The following is a 20,261-nucleotide window of genomic DNA, read 5'->3' on the forward strand; positions in this document are numbered from 1 at the left end:
CGCGGCGCAGTAAGTTGGCAGGAGCGAGTCCCCTCCGTTCTCGCCTCCCCCGCACCTTTTGAACTTGTTGCTGCTGCTCGGCTCGCCTGCGCCTGGCTTTTGGAAGGTGAAAAGGAGGAGGGAGGCGCGGAGGGAGGGGGAAGGGGACGAAGAGCTCGCTCGAGCTTTCTGTATGCTCCCTCGGCGCCTGGATTCGGCTGCACGCGAGCCGCTTCTCTCCTTTTCCCTTTCCGGGTGCACGGCGAGGAGAAAGTCTCTATGCAACTCAGCCCCGGCGCGCACTTGGCCAGGTATGTACCGCGGGCGAGGCGCGTTCTGCGCGGAGGCAGATGCTGCTGCCGCCGCGGCGGCGGCTGCCGCCTGCTCCCGGGCTCAGTAACTGTCACGCTGCACCTGAGCTGAACTTGACGGGAGAGTGAAGGGGCGATTGAGCGAACGCTTGGGCAGACGCCGGGGTGCCTGCAGACCTGCGGGAGGGGAAGAAGCTGAATTCACGCCGCCCACCGTGCCCACCGCCCAGCCCAGCACCTCCATCGCTGCGAATACGGCCCCGAGTTGTCGAGGCGGTGACCGGACTCCCAAAGAGACATGGGGCAGCGGCGCTTGTGACCGCATCTCGGAAGCTACACAACAGGTCGCCTCTTTGAGACTCCTTTGGCGGGAAGGGCCACTTGGAAGAGGAGGGTTTGAAAGAGCCCAGAGGGAAGGTGTAGGGGTTCCCTATTCGTCAAGAGATTACCACAGAGCGACTGTCCCTCGTCTTCTCCATCCTACAAGCCCCACACTGACCCTACACTTTGCAGACGGTCTCGGGGGGGATATCAGAGACACCTGTTTGAAGAACTACTGCGTCTAAAGTCGCGGGTGTAGTTAGCTGCCCTCGGGGTGGCCTGAACCAACTGCTGGGAAAGGTTTGGTTAGGTTCTAGTGAGCCTTGTTGTTAGACATTGTATATTTTATCTATTCACTCCATCATATCTGTGTTGGAGGGAAACTGCCCCTTCAGCAAACTGGGACTTTGCCAGGAACCCTATCTTGGGTGTGCTCTCTGGACCACATTTCAGGGTGACCATTTTTGTTTGAAGGGAGAAAGTGGGTGATTGTGATCGTGGCTACTTTGGTTGACCCCCAGTAGAGACCTCCTCGCTCTTCTTGCCTCCACTTGGAGGAACCATGGCGGCGGGCGTAGCAGCATGGCTGCCCTTTGCAAGGGCAGCGGCCATCGGGTGGATGCCTGTGGCCTCGGGGCCCATGCCAGCTCCCCCGAGGCAGGAAAGGAAGAGGACTCAGGATGCTCTCATTGTGCTGAATGTGAGTGGCACCCGTTTCCAGACATGGCAGGACACCCTGGAACGTTACCCGGACACTCTGCTGGGCAGTTCCGAGCGAGACTTTTTCTACCATCCAGAGACTCAGCAGTATTTTTTTGACCGTGACCCTGACATCTTCCGCCATATCCTCAATTTCTACCGCACGGGGAAGCTCCACTATCCTCGCCATGAATGCATTTCGGCTTATGATGAGGAGTTGGCCTTCTTTGGCCTCATCCCAGAAATCATTGGCGACTGCTGTTATGAGGAATACAAGGACCGCAGGCGGGAGAACGCAGAGCGTCTGCAGGACGACGCGGATACCGATAACACCGGCGAGAGTGCGCTGCCCACCATGACTGCTCGCCAGAGGGTCTGGCGGGCCTTTGAGAACCCCCACACGAGCACCATGGCTCTGGTGTTCTACTATGTCACAGGGTTCTTCATTGCCGTCTCGGTCATCGCGAATGTGGTGGAAACAGTACCCTGTGGATCGAGCCCAGGTCACATTAAAGAACTGCCCTGTGGGGAGCGCTACGCCGTGGCCTTCTTTTGCTTGGATACGGCCTGTGTCATGATCTTCACTGTTGAGTACTTGCTTCGTCTGGCGGCCGCCCCCAGTCGGTACCGCTTTGTGCGCAGCGTTATGAGTATCATCGACGTGGTGGCCATCCTGCCTTACTACATTGGGCTGGTGATGACAGACAATGAGGATGTCAGCGGGGCCTTTGTCACGCTCCGGGTCTTCCGGGTCTTCCGGATCTTTAAGTTTTCCCGACACTCGCAAGGCCTGCGCATCCTGGGGTACACGCTGAAGAGTTGTGCCTCAGAACTGGGCTTCTTGCTCTTCTCGCTCACCATGGCGATCATCATTTTCGCTACAGTGATGTTCTACGCAGAGAAGGGGTCTTCGGCCAGCAAGTTCACCAGCATCCCTGCGGCCTTCTGGTATACCATCGTCACCATGACAACCCTAGGGTAGGTGCCATGGTGGGAAGTGGGATGGAGGTTGGATATGTGAAGTAATTGTGCTCCCATTAAGGTTATATAATAATTCAGAGGAAATAATATTGGTCTCTTCTAAATGGGCTTCGGAAAGCATTATCTAAATGGTTTTGAAGAATTCATTTGATGTATGAGATGGATGTGATCTAGAAATTGAAGTATTTAGGATGCTGCTGGCAGATCTCGAGTGCTGAGGCCTGCAAGAGAGCAATACTCAGAGAAATGTTAGAATTACTGAATATAGGGGAAGAACACCCATATTGTATGTGTGGGGACATAAAAATATAAAGACAATGAGAACTACAAAATGTGTGCCCTAATAAAGCTATGAAAATGCCTAGACTGTGCTTCAGTGTATTCAAATGAAAAGTTTCCTTGTATATGTGACTATTTTCATTTGAATAGCTACTTTTGGCATGCATTCCCTAAGAATCAGAATTCTTGTTTAAAAACACTATTAAGCATAGATTATAGGTATTATTATCAGTGGATTTTATGATACATATGCTTATCTATGCATTCTCATATTGCCTGATAGGTTATGCAGTGGTTTTGATTATCAGGACTCTACAAAATGCACTGGAATCATATTTGCAACATATTTAAGATTCTGATTTCATAGTTTCATATAAAAAAGCAAGTAACTGTCATATTTTTTTAAATAGAAACTACAGATCCCATCAGGCAATGGGCAATGACTATCAAATACACACAGACAGCAAAGTAGTATCTCTTGAGACTGATGGCCACCAAGGGCTGTTGCATTATAGAATTCTGGGTACTCGCCTTCTTCCAGAATTCTTTTGTGTAGTCTTTTATTTGGGAGTAAAGGTGTTTTGCAAGCAAAGGGACATGCCCTAAATTAATGTTTTCTAAAAAAAATAATTTTAAACAAAAGATATTTTTTAATATAGTCAAAAAAAGAAAAGGTATGAAATAATTAACAGTCCCACTCAAATTGTAGTAAAGTAGCAGCATTTACATCCCAGAGAATCTAAAAAAAAAAAAAAAATGGTCAGAGCTTTTTACTCTTATGAGTTCTCAGATAAGCCAAGTAGTGATGCTGGTGCCTTATCTTCAGTTTTATGCTGCTTTTCTTGCATAGTTAATCAGTTCAATAAGGGTTTGGTAGTAGCTGTAAGAAAAAAGTTATTCCCAAGGCTGATTTTTCCAAGTTTTGTGTTTCTGGATAATTTAATTGCCTTCTTTAAATGATAATGTGGTTAAAGTCAACTTAATTTTATTAGGCATCATGTTGAAGAGAATTTCTCATATCATATGGCCAACTAATAGAATATTTTATATATGAAGAATTGTTGGTTAAGTTAATTGAGAGATTAGGGTGAAATGCAATAACTTATGATTTTGATTTGGTCTCACTTAGCTTTTGAATTTATGAACTAAGGTCCACATTCTTCTGTTTAATATTTCTCTTTTATCCTGTTGCTAATTTGTGATCTGTATTGAAGATTCAGAATACCTTGGTAGTAAAGGTGTTTATGTTTATTTCTTATCAGAGAGGTATATGTGCATGCTGTGGGGTTTCTTGCCATTTGATATATTTACCAAGAGCATTTGGATAGTGCAAATGCTTAGGGCTTCAAATTAGTTGTAAACATGAATAGAAAAAGGGCTCGTTCAGTGCTAAGAGAAAACGAAGGAAGCAATATTAAGGAAATATATTTTAAAAGCTTGGTTTCAAAGGCAGTGATATTCATGAAATATAAGTGAGTTCATTTATTACTGTATACTTTCTATGATTTAATATAGTTATTATTATAATGAATGTTGATAAAATGCTGTTTCTTCTAGTTAGAAGTCCTGGTCAGTATATGAGAAGTTAGTATTATTTAAAAATTTGTTTCCTAAAATGACCATCAACGTTTTGTTTTAAAATTGATTTTTGAATTGGAAGATTTTAGTGGTACCTTTTGTTATATACATGTTTATAAGGATCTATTTTTTGAATGAGTTAAGAAACTGAATCATAATGCCTGAGTATAATTTATGAAATTGATTTAGTTCACATGTTCAGTATGTAAGTGGATTAGAAGAATTAAATACACTTTCGTAGTTACTTTTTAGACATAAGTTCCACTGAAGTTGAAAATTTTAATTTTCAGGAAATTAAGCTAGTTAATGATCCTGATGGAATATAGCAGTTATACTTTGAATATGTAGAAATGTTGATGCATTCAAAATGCAATTCATTTATTGGAGAATATATATGAACATTTAATAAAGCATATATTTTATAATGTAGCAGTGTTTCTTATGAAAATCTCTTCAGTTTCTCATCAAAATGTTTTCTAAGCTTGTTTTTCTTTGAGAATTCGATTTTTCAACAACCTGCCTTTCTTCTATCTTGTTGCACTGAGCTTAATAGCTTTTTTTTTAAAGAATCAAATATACTCAAAAAAAGTTACTGCCTAATTTATTCTTTGTTTAAATTGTAGTTTTATATTTATAGGATGAAGTGTGAGGTGTAAACGTTCTTGAAAATATGCCCTAATGGAGCCAATATCAAACTTTGGTAGATGTCCAAGAATTCCTTATTACACTTTCTGAGATTTTCCTTTGTACCTGACTTTTATGTTTAATAGAGCTAATGCTCATCACCTGATGATAGTAGAAGTGAAAATAAAATTCAAAAACAGTGGTTAATGAAAATCGCAACTGATTCATTGTCTACTCCAGAAGACATAGGTGTGTGCTTTGTAATTCAGGACTGGCAGGGTTATCTGCGCTCTCAGGGCATTTTTATAATAGTTGATTCTTTGATTTAAAGTCATGAGTGGGTCGAGCATTGATCATTTTTGTGTTCTCTACAGTAGCAGATATTATAGTTTGACTTGATCGTACTTTTTATATAAGTAGTTATTTAATTTTCTGGTAAAATATCCATCCATATGAAGTCTATCCTTTCTTTGTGAGCATGTTTATCAACCTGCATTGCATTGGGAATCTGATTCCTCCTCTGCCTTTCCATGCTCCCCTCCCCCACCCTCCATTCCCTACTTCTGTAATGAAAACTCTAATCACAGCCTTAAACTACTTTTGGAAAAAAAGAACCTGGAAATCCTCTTTTGTCCTTACGACCTGACCTTTGAAAGATACTATCATTCAGGTGGTGTAGTTAAATGTTATGTTACCAAATTTGGTAAATTTTACATGTTTACCAATAATGAAAAACAATCTTGTAAAAATATAATTAGCAAATACTAGCTTCAGTTTACCTCAGGCTCATGACTTGGGAGTTACCAGCGGTACCAGGTACATGCTGAATAATTTGAGAAATTATTTGCAGAGATCATATTACATAAAACATAAAACTTAAAAACTTGAGCAGTGTCTTCTCTGTGACCCAGGTCACTTTAATTTTAAAACAAAGTTGTTTTAGTTATGGGGAAGAAAGTTACCACATGGCATTTCTGTAAAGTTCACATTTAAGATGAAGCTTTATGCTTTTAACTATATAAATCATGTTATCTCTAAATTTTTAAAAAGTCCACTTATAGTGCACATGCACTGGAAATAAATATGGTAAAATCATATTTATGCTTCAAAATTATTGTAATATTCTATTTGTGAGACTTTTGAAACTAGTTTGTGAGACTTTTGAAACTAGTTCTATAGTATTTCAGTTATAATGCATTTCATAAATTGCCTTATTTAAAAAAGGGAACGGTAGCTTTTTTAAACTGATTTCCTGACACTGTATCAGGGAAATTCCTTTAAAAAAAAAAAAAAAAAACTTGGTTTATCCAACTATTAGTGAAAGTGAGTGGAATTATTTTTCCCTGTGTGAGCATATGTAGGTAAATCATGCAGAATAACTTGGCTCTATACTTATTTTATTTGTATAATTACTTCATTTTAATTATGATGTCATGTATTTTGTATTTGCATAAGCTTTTCCCCCAATTATGCTCACCTTTGAAAATGAGTTAATGAGCTTCAAATTTTTTGTTACTTATGTTTTGAATTCCTGTTGGAAAAACCTTAGTTATTATTCCTTTAAAACCCATCGCCCTAAAAATGTCATATTTTAGTGGTTTGACTACAGTTATAATGTTAAAAGGTAGTGGTAGCTTTTGAAATTTCATTGCTTAACAAATCTCCCCCCCCCCCCAAGACCTTTCAAGGCATTTGCTAGGTGCATATGAGAAGTATCTTGGCCTTGTTGATGTCATAGGAATGTGAGGAAGGACTCTGCTCTACATTCCATTAATGTAGTGCTTTTATACTCACCCCACATTGTTTCTTGTTCTGCATTTATTCACGTAGTACTCGAAAGTCCATTATGATGCGGTTGATACGGCACAACTATATGTTCTCACCTAAAAACTGCTAGGCCATTTGGGGACAAACTCCTTGATGACAAGTAGTTTACCTAATCTGACAGAGAGGAAAATAAATGATCTACTTTGCCTGAATTACCAAAAGAAGAGTTGACTTGTGGATTGCTAACACCATGCGATTTAACTTCTTTTTCATGGAAAGAACACGGATGGTGAATACAAAGTTCATAGAAAACGGAGTATTATTTTCCTTCAAAGTTGTAATAGTCATTCCCCCACCCATAGCACCATATGTCTGAGAATAACTTTATATATGTGTGTATGTGTGAGAGAGAGGAAAAGGAGAGAGAGACTGAAGAAAGAAATAAGCATTGTTTTCCCACTTGTTTTGGCGGCTAGATTTAGAGTTGATGGTGGGGATATAAAAAAATCCCAGTGGTGAAATAGCATGTCTTCATTTCTATGTACTTTGCTCTGTTCCTTGCTTTAATGGATTCCATTGGAAATTGTTGTCCTTTAGGTTTCTCCTTGGATTGATCTTCTTTTTCCATGAAGTTTTCTCAACCTCCCAAACCTATAGCATCTATAGTTGAAATTTCCATTGCCATTAATGAATTCTGTTGTATATAGAATTCTGGTTTCATTCCTTGCCTTCCTAACTAAATTGAAAGGATTCTGTGATTTGGGTCTCTACCTTTTTCAGTATTTACTAGTAGATAGCTCAGTGCTAACGTATAGGAAAATCTAGTCAATGTTTTGCTAATCATGGTGAGATGATTCCTGCAGATGCTCAAGAGCTGTGTGCCATGGACTAATACCCTCTCATCATTAACAGTAATCTACTATTTTCAATATTTGTATTGCTCAATGGTAAAGAAAAAATGAAACCTGTTGGTTGAAAATATTTACCTTAATTCTTCCTTTTTATGTTTCTCTTTTGATTAGGGAGGACTAGGACACTTCTTCACTCTTTGATCTGTAACTGATTTTTCTGCACAGGTTAGAATTAATGACTGTCAGTGGCTATTTCCTTAATCAGTTTGCTTTTTGGTGAAGGCTGGATATATTGTAGATGCCTCTGGGAAGTATATGGAGATACTTGTAATGGAAGGGAAACAACATAGAGATAGATTTGCCTCCTCTCTCAAACCCAGTTCTTACTTTAAATCTGAGCAGTCCAGGTTGCACATGGGTCAAAAGAGACTTGATGGCACTTAAACACTAGGAAGGTGTTCTTGTTCTTATCTAGTACATACAAGTTCTAACTTTCCTTTGTCACATCCAGAATCACTCACTTATGCATAAAATGGAATGATTGAAGATAGGGAACTATTGTCTGTAAATGAAATATATGGCAAAGGTAGTCTCTGTTAGGGAAACTCCCATTCCAAGTGAATAAAAACAGGTATACAAGATGTAATTTACATGTCGATACTATCCTGACATGGTACAATCTATTTTGCATTGGAAATTTTGACAAGTCTGTTATGTAAAGAAGATCTAAATCATAAAAAAAGTGTGGGGAGAAGAGGGAGTGAGCTATCAGAAGTTAATAATGAGAAAAAAATAACATTGAAGAGTAGGATGACTGTTGAAATCATGTCAAATAAAATGGGAAGATTTTGTTCCAAAGTAAAAGGTCTTGTCTTTTCTGCTCTTATGTGGGCCTGATTCTTCCATCTTACTCATTTTTTTCACTTTTAAGATTAGCAGTTATAGTGATTTTGGAAACCCAAAGTTTTGCCAGTAACATATACTCTCAGGAGATCAATATGATTCAGAGAGTTCAATTTGGTTTAACAGACTTTTGTTGATCACTTATTACCTGTTACTGACTACCACAATAAACACAGCTGCCAACTTCCTGACCTTAAGAACTGTGTATTCCAGTGGGAGAGGCTGGGAACAACTGCATAAATACATAATTCCAGATAGTTGTGGGTGCCACAGATAAATTACATCAGGGTAAGAAGTGTGCTGTATTTTGGATTTGGGCAGACAAAGCCTATTTAAAAGGCACCTTTGAGTTGTTGGCTAGTGTAGGAAATAAACTAAATCCTGTGACTATCTGAATAAAAATTTTAGAGATACAAAGTGGGAGGAAGTTTGGTGTATTATAATGGAAGCACCGTGAGGAAGGTGCTTTGTATGTAGCAGGTGTTTTCTGAAAGGTATTTGGGACTAGAGGGTGAGGGACATCAGAGACAATAGTAGAGACATCTGACTTCAGCCTAGTTGTAATAGGAAGGTATCAGAGAGTTAGGAACATAGGATGGATGGGATATGGTTTCTGCTAAGGGAGCTGATACATTAAAAACATTTTAAAATATTCATTTTAACATTAATTTCTTCACCTTGTGTACATCCTCACCCTCAGTTAGATTCATTATTCTTACTTTCACTTAAATTTTATATCTGATTATTCACAAGATTTCCCAGACAATGGAATATTTTATGAGAACACATGATTAAATTATCCGCACCTGACACAGCCGAAGCTAGTTCAAATGGAAAAAATGAATTCCACATTGTAGCCAAAAAGATCCACTTGATTTTTAATAGATATGGAGCTATCTGAGAAATGACAGAAGATAACTATTTATTTTTGAATATAGTTTTGCAGACTTACAGCTGTTAATTATAAGATTAGTGTTTAAGAATATCACATACACTTTGAATTCTATTTAAAGGTTTTCATTCCTTTTTTTTTTTTTTTTACTTTCACACTTTGCAGTAGGTACATATATATTCTCTTCAGGTGTTTGGCTATTTTTGTGAGTTTGAAAGAAAAAATGGTTTACATGAAAATTGCCAGAGGATATGTATTTTAACAGCCAAATTAAATTGAGACCGTGTGTAAATTAGATAAATACTAAAAACTTACAAGGATAAAGCTTTGTTGAGAATCTAGAGAGTAAGGGCCCTCCCTGGTGGCTGCAGCACTGGCAGCCACTTCAGTGCAAGTTTGATCCTCACCTACCCTGGAGGTGACCACATGGCGCAGCAGAACTCTGCTGACCAGTCTGCTGCTCCCTCAGCAGTGTGCTTCGTGGATCTGCCTGTTCTGCTCCCCACTCTGTCTCTGGTGAAGCCTCTCACCCTCTGTATTTCTGGCCTGTACCCCAGTTCTGTATGAATAAATAAATAAATCTTTTTAAAAAAATCTAGAGAGTAAGACATAATCACGAATGGGTAATTAAAGGAAATTTAGATTTGGAAAGATAAAAATTGGATTAACTGCATAAAAAACACATGCATTATGTATGATTTTGAGAGAAGCAACCCGTGAAATAGTTACTTCAGGGATTAAGCATGGCATCTCACTTTGGCATGCATTTCCATTTCTGGAGGACATTTGTCCTCCAGATAATCGTAAATTCCTGTCCAGGTGCTTGATTCCTGGTAGATTAAGCTAGGGCTCATAAGGGCTATCACAAAGGAAAAAGACCTGTCCTTTGAATGTGTTAACATAGATAATGAAATTACATTTTCAAAATCACCATCCTTTGTTTTGAATGATAAACTGGTTTCCTCTGATTCTGCTACAAAAATTAGGCTATTTAATGCTGTATCATTTTAGTGCATTTTAGAAAACACTTTTTGATAACACTTTGAAACTTGTGGAATTGTTTCTGGTGCTGACCAAATGTGATGTTTTGGAATTAAAAGTAAGTATGTATATTTGTATCCTTAAGTTAAGTCAACTCAATAAAACGTGTGTATTAGGTCAGAAAAAAAATGTGCTTTATGGAATACCTCCTCATGTTTGATTTTTCAACTTCTATAGAAAGTTCTTAAAATCACATGGTCATGATTTGCAGGGGTCTTTACAAACCATCCTATAGAAGTGTATCAGTTTCTACTTGAAGGAGGTAGGAAATATAAAATCACAGAACTAGATAGAAGAACATAAGCTAGATTTATGAGGATCTTTTGAAGTCTATGCTTTTCAGACATGATATACTGGAAGTCTTGTATTTTCTCCAGAATGCTTCTATTGTGTATCTATTATGATCATTAAACAAAATATTAGAAACAAAACTGAAAGTATATACACAACTAAAAAGGCCTGTAGATGATAATGGAGTTTTCTCATTGTATAATTGAAGCTCTGGTAATAGGTACTGACTGATAATACACAGATATATAGGTGGTAGATATATGGATGGGTGTGTAGGTAAGTAGATAAATAGATAAATAGAATCCAATGTGGACTGCAAAATAGTAACATGGATAAAAATTGCTTGTACTCAGTCTCATTTTATCATTCATACCTTTGTTATTTGCCAACTGTTAAATCTTATATAAAGTAAAGAGAATTCATTACTGAGTTGAAGTATCAACTCAATTGTAGACAATTATATAAAGATGTGATTTGTTATTTGCCAACTGTTAAATCTTATATAAAGTAAAGAGAATTCATTACTGAGTTGAAGTATCAACTCAATTGTAGACAATTATATAAAGATGTGATTTTGTTGATTTTAATACCAACAGTGTTGAATGCATGTAGTAGTGTCAAATCATTTGTTTGACTTGCCTGTAAAACGCATTCAAAATTTGGAATACTAGTAAATTCATAATTTATATAAAAATCATGTTATGTTTTCTTCATTAAGTGAAAATACAGGTGAAGACATAAAATAAATAAGATATTCATTTAAGCATTATAATATGGGATATATTTTGGATTCTACTGTCAAGCTTCTTTAAGCAGTTGTTTCTACACTGAAAAATTACATAAATTACTATTTTAACCCCCAGATTTACTAAGGAGTAAATAATTCTACCTTTAATTCCCCTGATTTTTTTTTTTTGAAACAACTCACATGCTAGAAAATTAGGCAGTAAGCAGGTACTTCTAATATTTTGGTATACATTTTCAAGATGAAGCTAAATTGATAAAGTATAAGAGCTAAATCTTTGATACTAAGAACTTAAAAGAGCCAAACTAAGATTTATTAGTTTTGTCTTATGTGAGGCATAAAAAATTTACTTCCTTTTTTATGGCAACATGATTATCATTTTCCGTGTATCACCATCTTCATAATTTTATTTATTTAGTAATTTTTAATAATGTATTAAATGCTGCATCCCAAAGTTTTGTCATGGTAGTTACCTTAATCTTGTGTACTTCCATTTGCCATCGCATCCCTCTGTCTTTGTCTGGAGTAGAGAGCCACACTCCTGTAACCAGTATTTAGCATTCTTCAAACTACATTTTTAATTGGAAGATTTTTTTAACTTTCTAAAAGAATATCATGCTGCATGCAGTTTTGAGCTCTTGCATATAATATTATATCACCACGGTTCATCCATATTGTTGCTATGCATTATAGTTCTTTTTTTGGTTCCTATGTTATGTCTCATTTCATTATGTGAATGTTACGTTGTTAACATTGACACTCTCTTGTTAATGGCATTCTAAGTTTTTTGAGGACTGATGATATGTCCATTATTGATATATACAAATGTTTATCCTCTGTCTACAGCTTGGGATGAAATTGATTTGTCAGTGTTCATTTTTGGAGGATAAAGCCTAATTTTTCCAAAACATCATTTCATTAATTGTTGCTTCTACTAGCCAATAAGTAAATTAATAATACATATATATATAGTATTTAAAATATAATTTCTATGATACAGTGGGAATCAATGAAATGCAGATGATTGCATATAGGTCAATGTGAAGAATTTGGAATGTTTCTCTGTATTTTACCTTCATCCTTTTGGACTGAGAAATTAATGTAAGTATAGCTATCAACAGCTAACATTTTAGTCGAGTCCATGACTTGTAGTTGTCTGCATTTTTCTTCTAATAAAAAATATTGTTCTAATATTTTCATTATATGAAACATTTTAGTAACTTCAGATATGTGTTTAAATTCAAGGCCAATCATATACAAGTCAATGATAGGATAAACATCAAACCTGAAACTATTTCACAAGCCTTTGTATATTCATCCTTTTGAAGTTAAGAATGAAGACTGAAGCTGCTATTGAATTGGTTTTCTAATACTTTATAGTATTTTATAAAATACTTTTTGCAAATATAAGCAGTCAAGAAAAAATTCATTCCTTCTTGCCTAATTGTCTTGCCTAATTTATCAGGACCCTGTAGTTAGGCAAAAAATATGCTGTGTCGAGTTATCTGACATTCATTCAGAAAGGGATACCTCAGTGTGAAATGGGATATAAAATAAATGTGAAAGGGTATTACTTCCATTTCAGCAAATTCTCAATTATAAAACTTAATGTGAATATTGTTTCCAATCTTTCACTGATAACCTTGACATTTTTTGGTTAGTGACAATAGTTGTTTCAAAAAAGCATAATTAATGTGCAGTATATACATGCTGATTTGTGTGTTTTTAAAATACAGCTTTTGTGCTTTTGACTTTAAAGAGCTCATAAATTTGAATCAAACTGTCAGAGGGTAAGTTCACAAATGATAAAACGATTATAAGCTTTTCTTTATGGAAACAGGGTACTTTGTTTATTCAGGGTTGCCCTAACCCTAGAGTAGTGGTAAGTACCTACTGATTTTGGCAAAACTTTCTTACTGTAATTTACAGAATCTAAATATCTTAATAATCACCTAAATCAAGAGTCAGGTTACTTATGTGAAAGTAAATAAAATGGGACATTTTCCAATCAAGAATTAATTATGGTGATCTGTTCTGAAATATATTTGAAGCTAAGCTTTGAATAAATTAAGAAATTACAGGTCATGTACATTCCTTTTACTTCCTTATCACCTGCATTATTCACTGACCAGTTTCTGGACATATAGTATTATTTTAAATATTATTAAAATAGGTGAATATGTAATGTATATTCAACCATACATTTAGGAAGCGCAAACATACATGAGTATACAATGTATGTCTGTATAATTCAGTATATTGCATGTTTTGGATGCGCATATCCGTTTTACTTTTCTGGGTGGACACAAAATGAACTATTGATGATTTTACTTTTAAGAAGTCTAGGTATGTGAGAGATGGGAAGAATCAGTTTATATTTCATTGTATGTTTTATTTTTAAAGAAAGTTCCATTAACCTATAAAACTTCTGTTAAAAGAGGGCTCTCCAGTGACATTTGGAACCTTTTTTTTTGCAAAATTTTCTATATAAAAAACTTACCAGATGTCATTTAAAATTAAATGTCTTCTCCCACAGTAACCCTTTGGTGATTCACTTCAAAAGATCTTATATGGGCTATATATTAGAAATGACCTGTATTTAAATTTGAACTCAATGATACTGGTCAAGTTACTTAAACTCTGTCTACTTGTAATTCTCTATTTATAGAAATATATAACTAATACTTATAGCATGGGCCTTTTATTGAAAGTTAATTGTAAATATGTAAAGTTGTTACCTGACATAGGTACTATATGGAGACTTGCTATTATATTATAATTAAACATATTAACTATAACATTAAATATAGCACATATTTTCCTTGCATAAGAAAAAGTCCCTAGTAAAGGAGCAAGGAGAAACTCTTCTTGTGATGAATATATCTGTGATGAATATATCTGTGGTCTTGATAGTGATGAATTCATGGGTATATGCTTATCCCTAAGCTCATCAAACTGTATACATGAAATATGTACAGCGAGGAGGGAAAGAAAGAATGAGGGAAGACTAGAGAGAAAAAGAAAGGGAGATAAGGAAGGAAGGCGAGATCAAAGTCAACTCTTAATAAACTGTAATAGAAGGAAATAAATAAAACAAAAAAATACTCTTAATGTATCACCACATTGGCAGGAACTGATTCTTGAAGATGAAGTGTCATGCATTAAATACACATCTTAAATCAAGAGGCATTTCCTATTTTGTAGGTGGACTGTTGAATTACCATACAGACCTTTTTTGGAAAATTCAACAATTTCTGCTTGCCAAATTATAAAAATCCTATGCCTTGGCAAACATTTTTGAAATTGTAGGTCTAATATTTTACATTTTATAGAGCTAGTGTTCAAAGAATACATGTACTAAGTAATAAAGATGAAAGGGAAATGATGGAGAACAAAAATTATATTAAATAAAGCATTACTAAGCATAAAATCAGCTGTGAATTTCCTAGAAGACAAAGGAAAGGAAGAAGGGTAGCATGTGGCATAACTCCAAGAAAGAAAAATCTCACATTCCTCAGTTTTGTAGAAGAGTAGAGTCTAAGAGGAATTTGTAATGTGGATATTTATAAGCAGATTATTTAACACTATGATAAAGTGTTAACACTGATAGTTTCATAAAATACTTAGAATTACTTCTGATTTGGACATATAGTATATAAACTTTAATAATAAAATCCATAATACTATTGTAAGAATATAATGATGTTTTATAGGAAATATAATTTGTTTGATCAAAATATACAAGTTCCAAATAATTACAAGATTCATTTATAGACTGTAATATATTCTCAGTGATATTTCTTAGTCTGGACTGAAGATCATTAAAATTAAGCTCACTTGAAATACATATTAAAAATGCAGATTCTTAGTATTCACCTAAAACACTTTAAATAGCCTCTGGAAGTTGGAACCATGACAGTTGCATTTTCAAATCTCACAAAAAAATGTTAAAATCCAATGTATGAATGTATGTTCAGCCTGTTACCAATATTATCATTCTGGAATATTATTGACCTGACATGAAATTTGAAAGGTGGTTTAAAAGATATCATTAAAGGGCCCTCCCTGATGGCGCAACATAAATACAGAACTGTGAAGCTATCTGCAGCCACACAACATGGGTTCAATCTCAGGCCAGTGAGGTGATTCACATGGTGTGGCAGACTGCTCTTGTCCTGCCCACTGCTCCCCTCAGCAGTGTATTTCAGTCAGTATGCCTGTTCTGTTCCCCACTCTGTCTCTGGTGAACCCTCTCATCTCCCACACCTGTAGCCTATACCCCAGTTGTTGTATGCATAAGTAAAAAAATATTTAAGAAAAATATCCAGTTTCTACCCATCATTATGCTGTTAATCCCTTTGATCCAATTTTCTCATTCCAGTTTCGCTTTTCCTCTATTAACCATAATTTGATGGCTAGGGAATAAAAAATAAAAGTAAGGAAAAGGAGCTACATGAATTAAAAAGCTTACATATGATGAAAGAAACTATTAAAAAGCAGAAGTAATCCTGCTGAATGAAAAAAATATTTGCAGATAGTGCAGTGAGTTAAAGTGCAGCACTGCAAACGAGCTGGAGCTGCTTCAGTGTGAGTTTGATTCCCTGCCCTGGAGGTGACCACATGGCACAGCAGACCTCTCCTGGCCCACCCACTGCTCCCCTCAGCATTGTACTTCGTAGATCTGCCTGCTCTGCTCCCCACTCTGGCTCTGGTGAATCCTCTCACCTCTGGCCTGCATCCTGGTTCTAATGCATAAATAAATAAATAAATGTTAAAAAAAGGTTATTATCAAAAAAACATATTCCTTACATACTAACACCATTAGAATTTGGATGCTTTGGGTCCTCCCTGGTGGTGCAGTGGGTTAAAGCACAACACTAAGAAGCTAAAGCCACTTCCGCCTGAGTTTGATCCCCGCCTGCCCCTGAGGTGACCACATGATGTGGCAGACCTCTCCTGACCCGCCTGCTGCTCCCCTCAGCAGTGTACTTCATCTGCCTGTTCTGCTCCCTGCTCTATGTGTGGTGAATCCTCTCACCATCCCTGCACCTCTGGCCTGTACCCAGTTCTGTATCCATAAATAAATAAATCTTAAAAAAAAAAAAAAAAGAATTTGGATGCTTTCTGTGTGATTGATGAGATAAACTCTTAGGCATATCATAGGTCACCAGTGATAGTGTATTACATTACACTATTACATTACTGTTAGTAATGTAAGCTATAGTGGTGCATTGAAGTGTTTCTTTACCTGGCATAAAAAAATAAAAATAAAACAGCTGCATGAAAATACAGAGCATATTTTGGATTCAGTGAATAGATTCATTTATGTTCAAATATATGTTGAATGTTGACTGAACATAGTCTAGAATTACTTGTCAGTTTTTAATCTGTTTTCTTAAGATTTCTTTTAATTTGTTTATGCACTCAAGAACTGGGGAGTAGGTCAGAGGTGAGAGGATTCACCAAAGCCAGAGTGGGGAGCAGAGCAGGCAGATGGATGAAGTACACTGCTGAGGGGAGCAGCTGGCGACCCAGGAGAGGTCTGCTGCACCATGTGAGTCACCCCCTGGCCAGAGATGGATCTCAGGCGGTTGTGGTTGCTGATAGTGTTGAGACTTAACTGCTTGTCATCAGGGAGGCCCACTGTTTGAATCCTATATAGTTCTGCTGTGAGTGGATTTTGAAATAATTATTGTTACACAAATAATCATCTTCACTTTTTAAGTTATCCATTTCTCATAGTTGTATCACTCAATAAATACCCATAGAATAAGTGACAAAATAAATTAAAATTTTCTTTCTGAATGGATGAAAATTCTACTCATATTTATGAAATTGGAGAAACAGGAAGGTAGGAGACTTAAATAGAGGCTGAATTAGATGACATTTTAATTTTGTTCTATGACCTTCACACTTGAACTCCCCAAATAATTTGTGAAATAAGTGTCACTTTGCCTTTCTGTAATACTATTTTCTATGACTTCCCCCCTTCCCTTTAGATTAGTATTTATCAGTATTCTGTTAAATTGGTATACATTAGGTGTCACATACCATTGAAGATACTTAGATGGCATTGTTTAACAAAACAAAAACAGTGCTTAGAATTACAGTAAAGCAAATACTCTCACAAGTAAACACAGAATCCAGATTTCATTTAACTCAGTTCACCAGACAACGTAAGTGGCGCTGTGAAGAAAGACTTAAATATGAGAAGTTAAATTCTGTGCAGAGCTGGAATTTTAAACCAACTTTAATCCTGGCTCTTCTCACTGAGTCTCAGTAGACTTTAAAAATATACTTGGGTTTGTTTGAAAGAAAATGTGACAGTAAATGAGGCATTGCTTGCCTGAGCTGGGAAGAACAGAAGTCAGCCATCAATTATCGCAGTCAAGTTAGGGTTCATGGAGTATATAAAGTTGCAAGGATATTTGAGCATATATGAGTGTTTTCTCCTCTGTGTGAGTCTCCTTGTCTCTCACCATCCTTGTAAAAATGGGTTGTAAATTCACTTTTGAGCTGATTTCTACATGTTTATTATTTTTGTTTGATAAAACATAATCTATACTTATTTTTTTCCAAATAGTTTAAGATACACTATGCCCATCATAGTTTGAAGCAATGCACAGCTTAAATTGGTGGATACAGTATTACCGTTAAGAATATTATATTTTCTCTCTACTATAGATCTGTTGTTTCAGAAATAATTATTCAGTATATTCAGTACGTCTTTAAACACTCTACTTATATTTTGAAAGACAATTTGTCCATGATGAGAAAGCAATTAAATATTTTCAATTTTTAGTGTTCCTCCTTTTCTGGTCCTAATTAATTTGCTTACATATATTAACAAACATATTCATAGCTATAGATACTTCAGTATTATTTTTCAAATAGTAGTTCTTTATATATTTAGAATCATAGAAATTTGAAGGTTAAATATTCTTTGTTGGTTATCTGTTTTAAAGCTTCACCAATTGAAAGTCTCTTGAATATATTCTCTATATTTATATGGTCTTCTGTAAGCTTTTGAAATACTCCACGTAATTGGAAGTTTAAGGAGACCCAATTCTTTGTAGCTCATCTGCCATTTTTTTCAAGTTTTAAAAAATTGAGCTGACACATATTCCTTACTTTATCAGCCATTTATCCAAATTAGGCTCTAGAGATTAGACAGAATATTTTCTTTTTCAATATTTTCTTTTTTTTCCCCAGGATTCACTGAGGAGAGCTATCATTGTCCCTCCTTAGACTGCTCTCTGTTGGGATCATCTTTCTAAAGTACTCAGAATTTACTATGTAATGTGATTTCTCAAGATCCTCATTGCCTTGATTTCAAATCCTCTGGGGTTAGTGTGACTAGTAGCCAATACATTGAGATACTGATCCATCACCACACTAACACCACGTCTCTAAATGGAATCTAAATGTAATGACTAGAGTTGCTCTTGTGGGAAACAAATCCTTTATTTTCACTTGGTGTACTATAAAATCTTTCCTCTTCTTTCCTTATATATTGGATAAGTGTTGATATTTTTTTAGCCTTGTTAAATTTTATGTATGAGTTAATGAAATGCATTGTTAGAGTGTTTCCTAGCTACATGGCTGAAGCTTCTCCATGAAGAGAAGTCTGTTTAATTGTATTATAAAAATGAAACAGAACACACAATAGAGACTGTTCTTCTGGAAAAGCTATAAAGGAGTGCATCTCATCAATAAAGACTTTATATAGATTATTGTTTCCAAAAGCATCTACCCATTGTAGCCAGGTACTTAAAGTCCAGGAGAGGAGAGAGAGAAGAAGGAAAGAATATATTAAAAATCCTGATTGAATTGTTTCAGTGCCCATGGGCTATTCTTGTTCTGTTTGACCCGACTGAGGTTCATTCAGTTGTGTGATGATTTTTCCCTTTCCTCATCAATAATGAGCCTTGTAAGACAGCTGGGATGGAGAGAGGAAAAGGGTCAGACACATGCAACTTCCCTGCTCCTCCTTATTTGATCAAATTCATTCCAAGGGATGAAATGGCGATCATCATCATTAGCATCATCATGACAGAAGCTCTCATTTAGTGAGTAATTACCCAGGGTCAGGCACTCTGCTCAGCTCGGCTTACATGCATTGTTTTATATTATACACAATTCTGCAATACAGGCATGATCTTTATTTCACAAGTAAAAATGTTATTTTGAAAGACTTGATGGTAGTTTCATCTGTCTCCAAAGCATGCATATCAGACCCAGAAATGCACAGGCTCAAAAATGATTTATATTTGTTAAATAATTAGTAACAGGAGTGTAAAAACATCTCTTTGGAAATTGAAATACTATAGAAAAGGTTTGGTTCAAAGTATGGCAGGTCCAGTAATGAAAAAATGGAATTTTCTGCTTTTGAAGTGTGTTTACAAAGACTGTAATAGAGAATTCTAGATGTGTATTGGTTTGTGATTTGCAGGTTTCTTAAATGAAGTCACTCAAAATGAAGTAAAATTTTCAGCACAACCATTTTAAAATAGTTTAATGAGAAGGTGGGTAGATTGTGGAGCCTTGTTTACTTTCTCATATTGCAGGAGGAAAACATTCTTTATTCTGTTTCCCAACACCTTGCGTTTGAAGTTGTCATTCTAGACATCTTTGAAATAATACATGACTGGATAAAATATAATTTTATTGTCGCAGAGAGGTCTAATTGGGTCACTGCTTTATAAATAGAGCTTATATTGAATATATGAATCTAGTTTTTGACTGTTATCTAACTTTCATTTTTGTGTGTGATCTCAGCAGTAATTGGCACATGAATTTGAAAATGTCAGTGTACCCTTGATGAATGGGCAAACTATATTTTTTAAAGATTATTTATTCATACAGAGCTGGTGTACAAACCAGAGGTTCAGGGGCAGTAAGAGGATTCACCAGAGACAGAGTAGGGAGAACAGGTTCTTCTCTGAAGTACACTGCTGAGGGGAGCGGTGGGCAGGTCAGGAGGGGTCTGCTGTGCCATG

General features: G+C 36.2%; 1 protein-coding gene across 3 annotated transcripts in view; it reads left to right on the forward strand.

Annotated features, from left to right (window-relative positions):
- Positions 1-1,173: 1,173 nt before the first annotated feature.
- KCND2 (potassium channel, voltage gated Shal related subfamily D, member 2) overlaps positions 1,174-20,261 on the forward strand; it is a 435,485-nt gene continuing 416,397 nt past the window's right edge. For all 3 annotated transcript variants that reach the window (XM_012720804.1, XM_012720805.1, XM_004676975.2), the window contains exon 1: positions 1,174-2,288. In XM_012720804.1, coding sequence (XP_012576258.1) covers positions 1,174-2,288 — 1,115 coding nt within the window. The remainder of the gene's footprint in view (positions 2,289-20,261) is intronic.

Source organism: Condylura cristata, unplaced genomic scaffold, assembly GCF_000260355.1.
Source record: "Condylura cristata isolate star-nosed mole 26May11 unplaced genomic scaffold, ConCri1.0 scaffold00005, whole genome shotgun sequence".
Classification (NCBI taxonomy): Eukaryota; Metazoa; Chordata; class Mammalia; order Eulipotyphla; family Talpidae; genus Condylura; species Condylura cristata.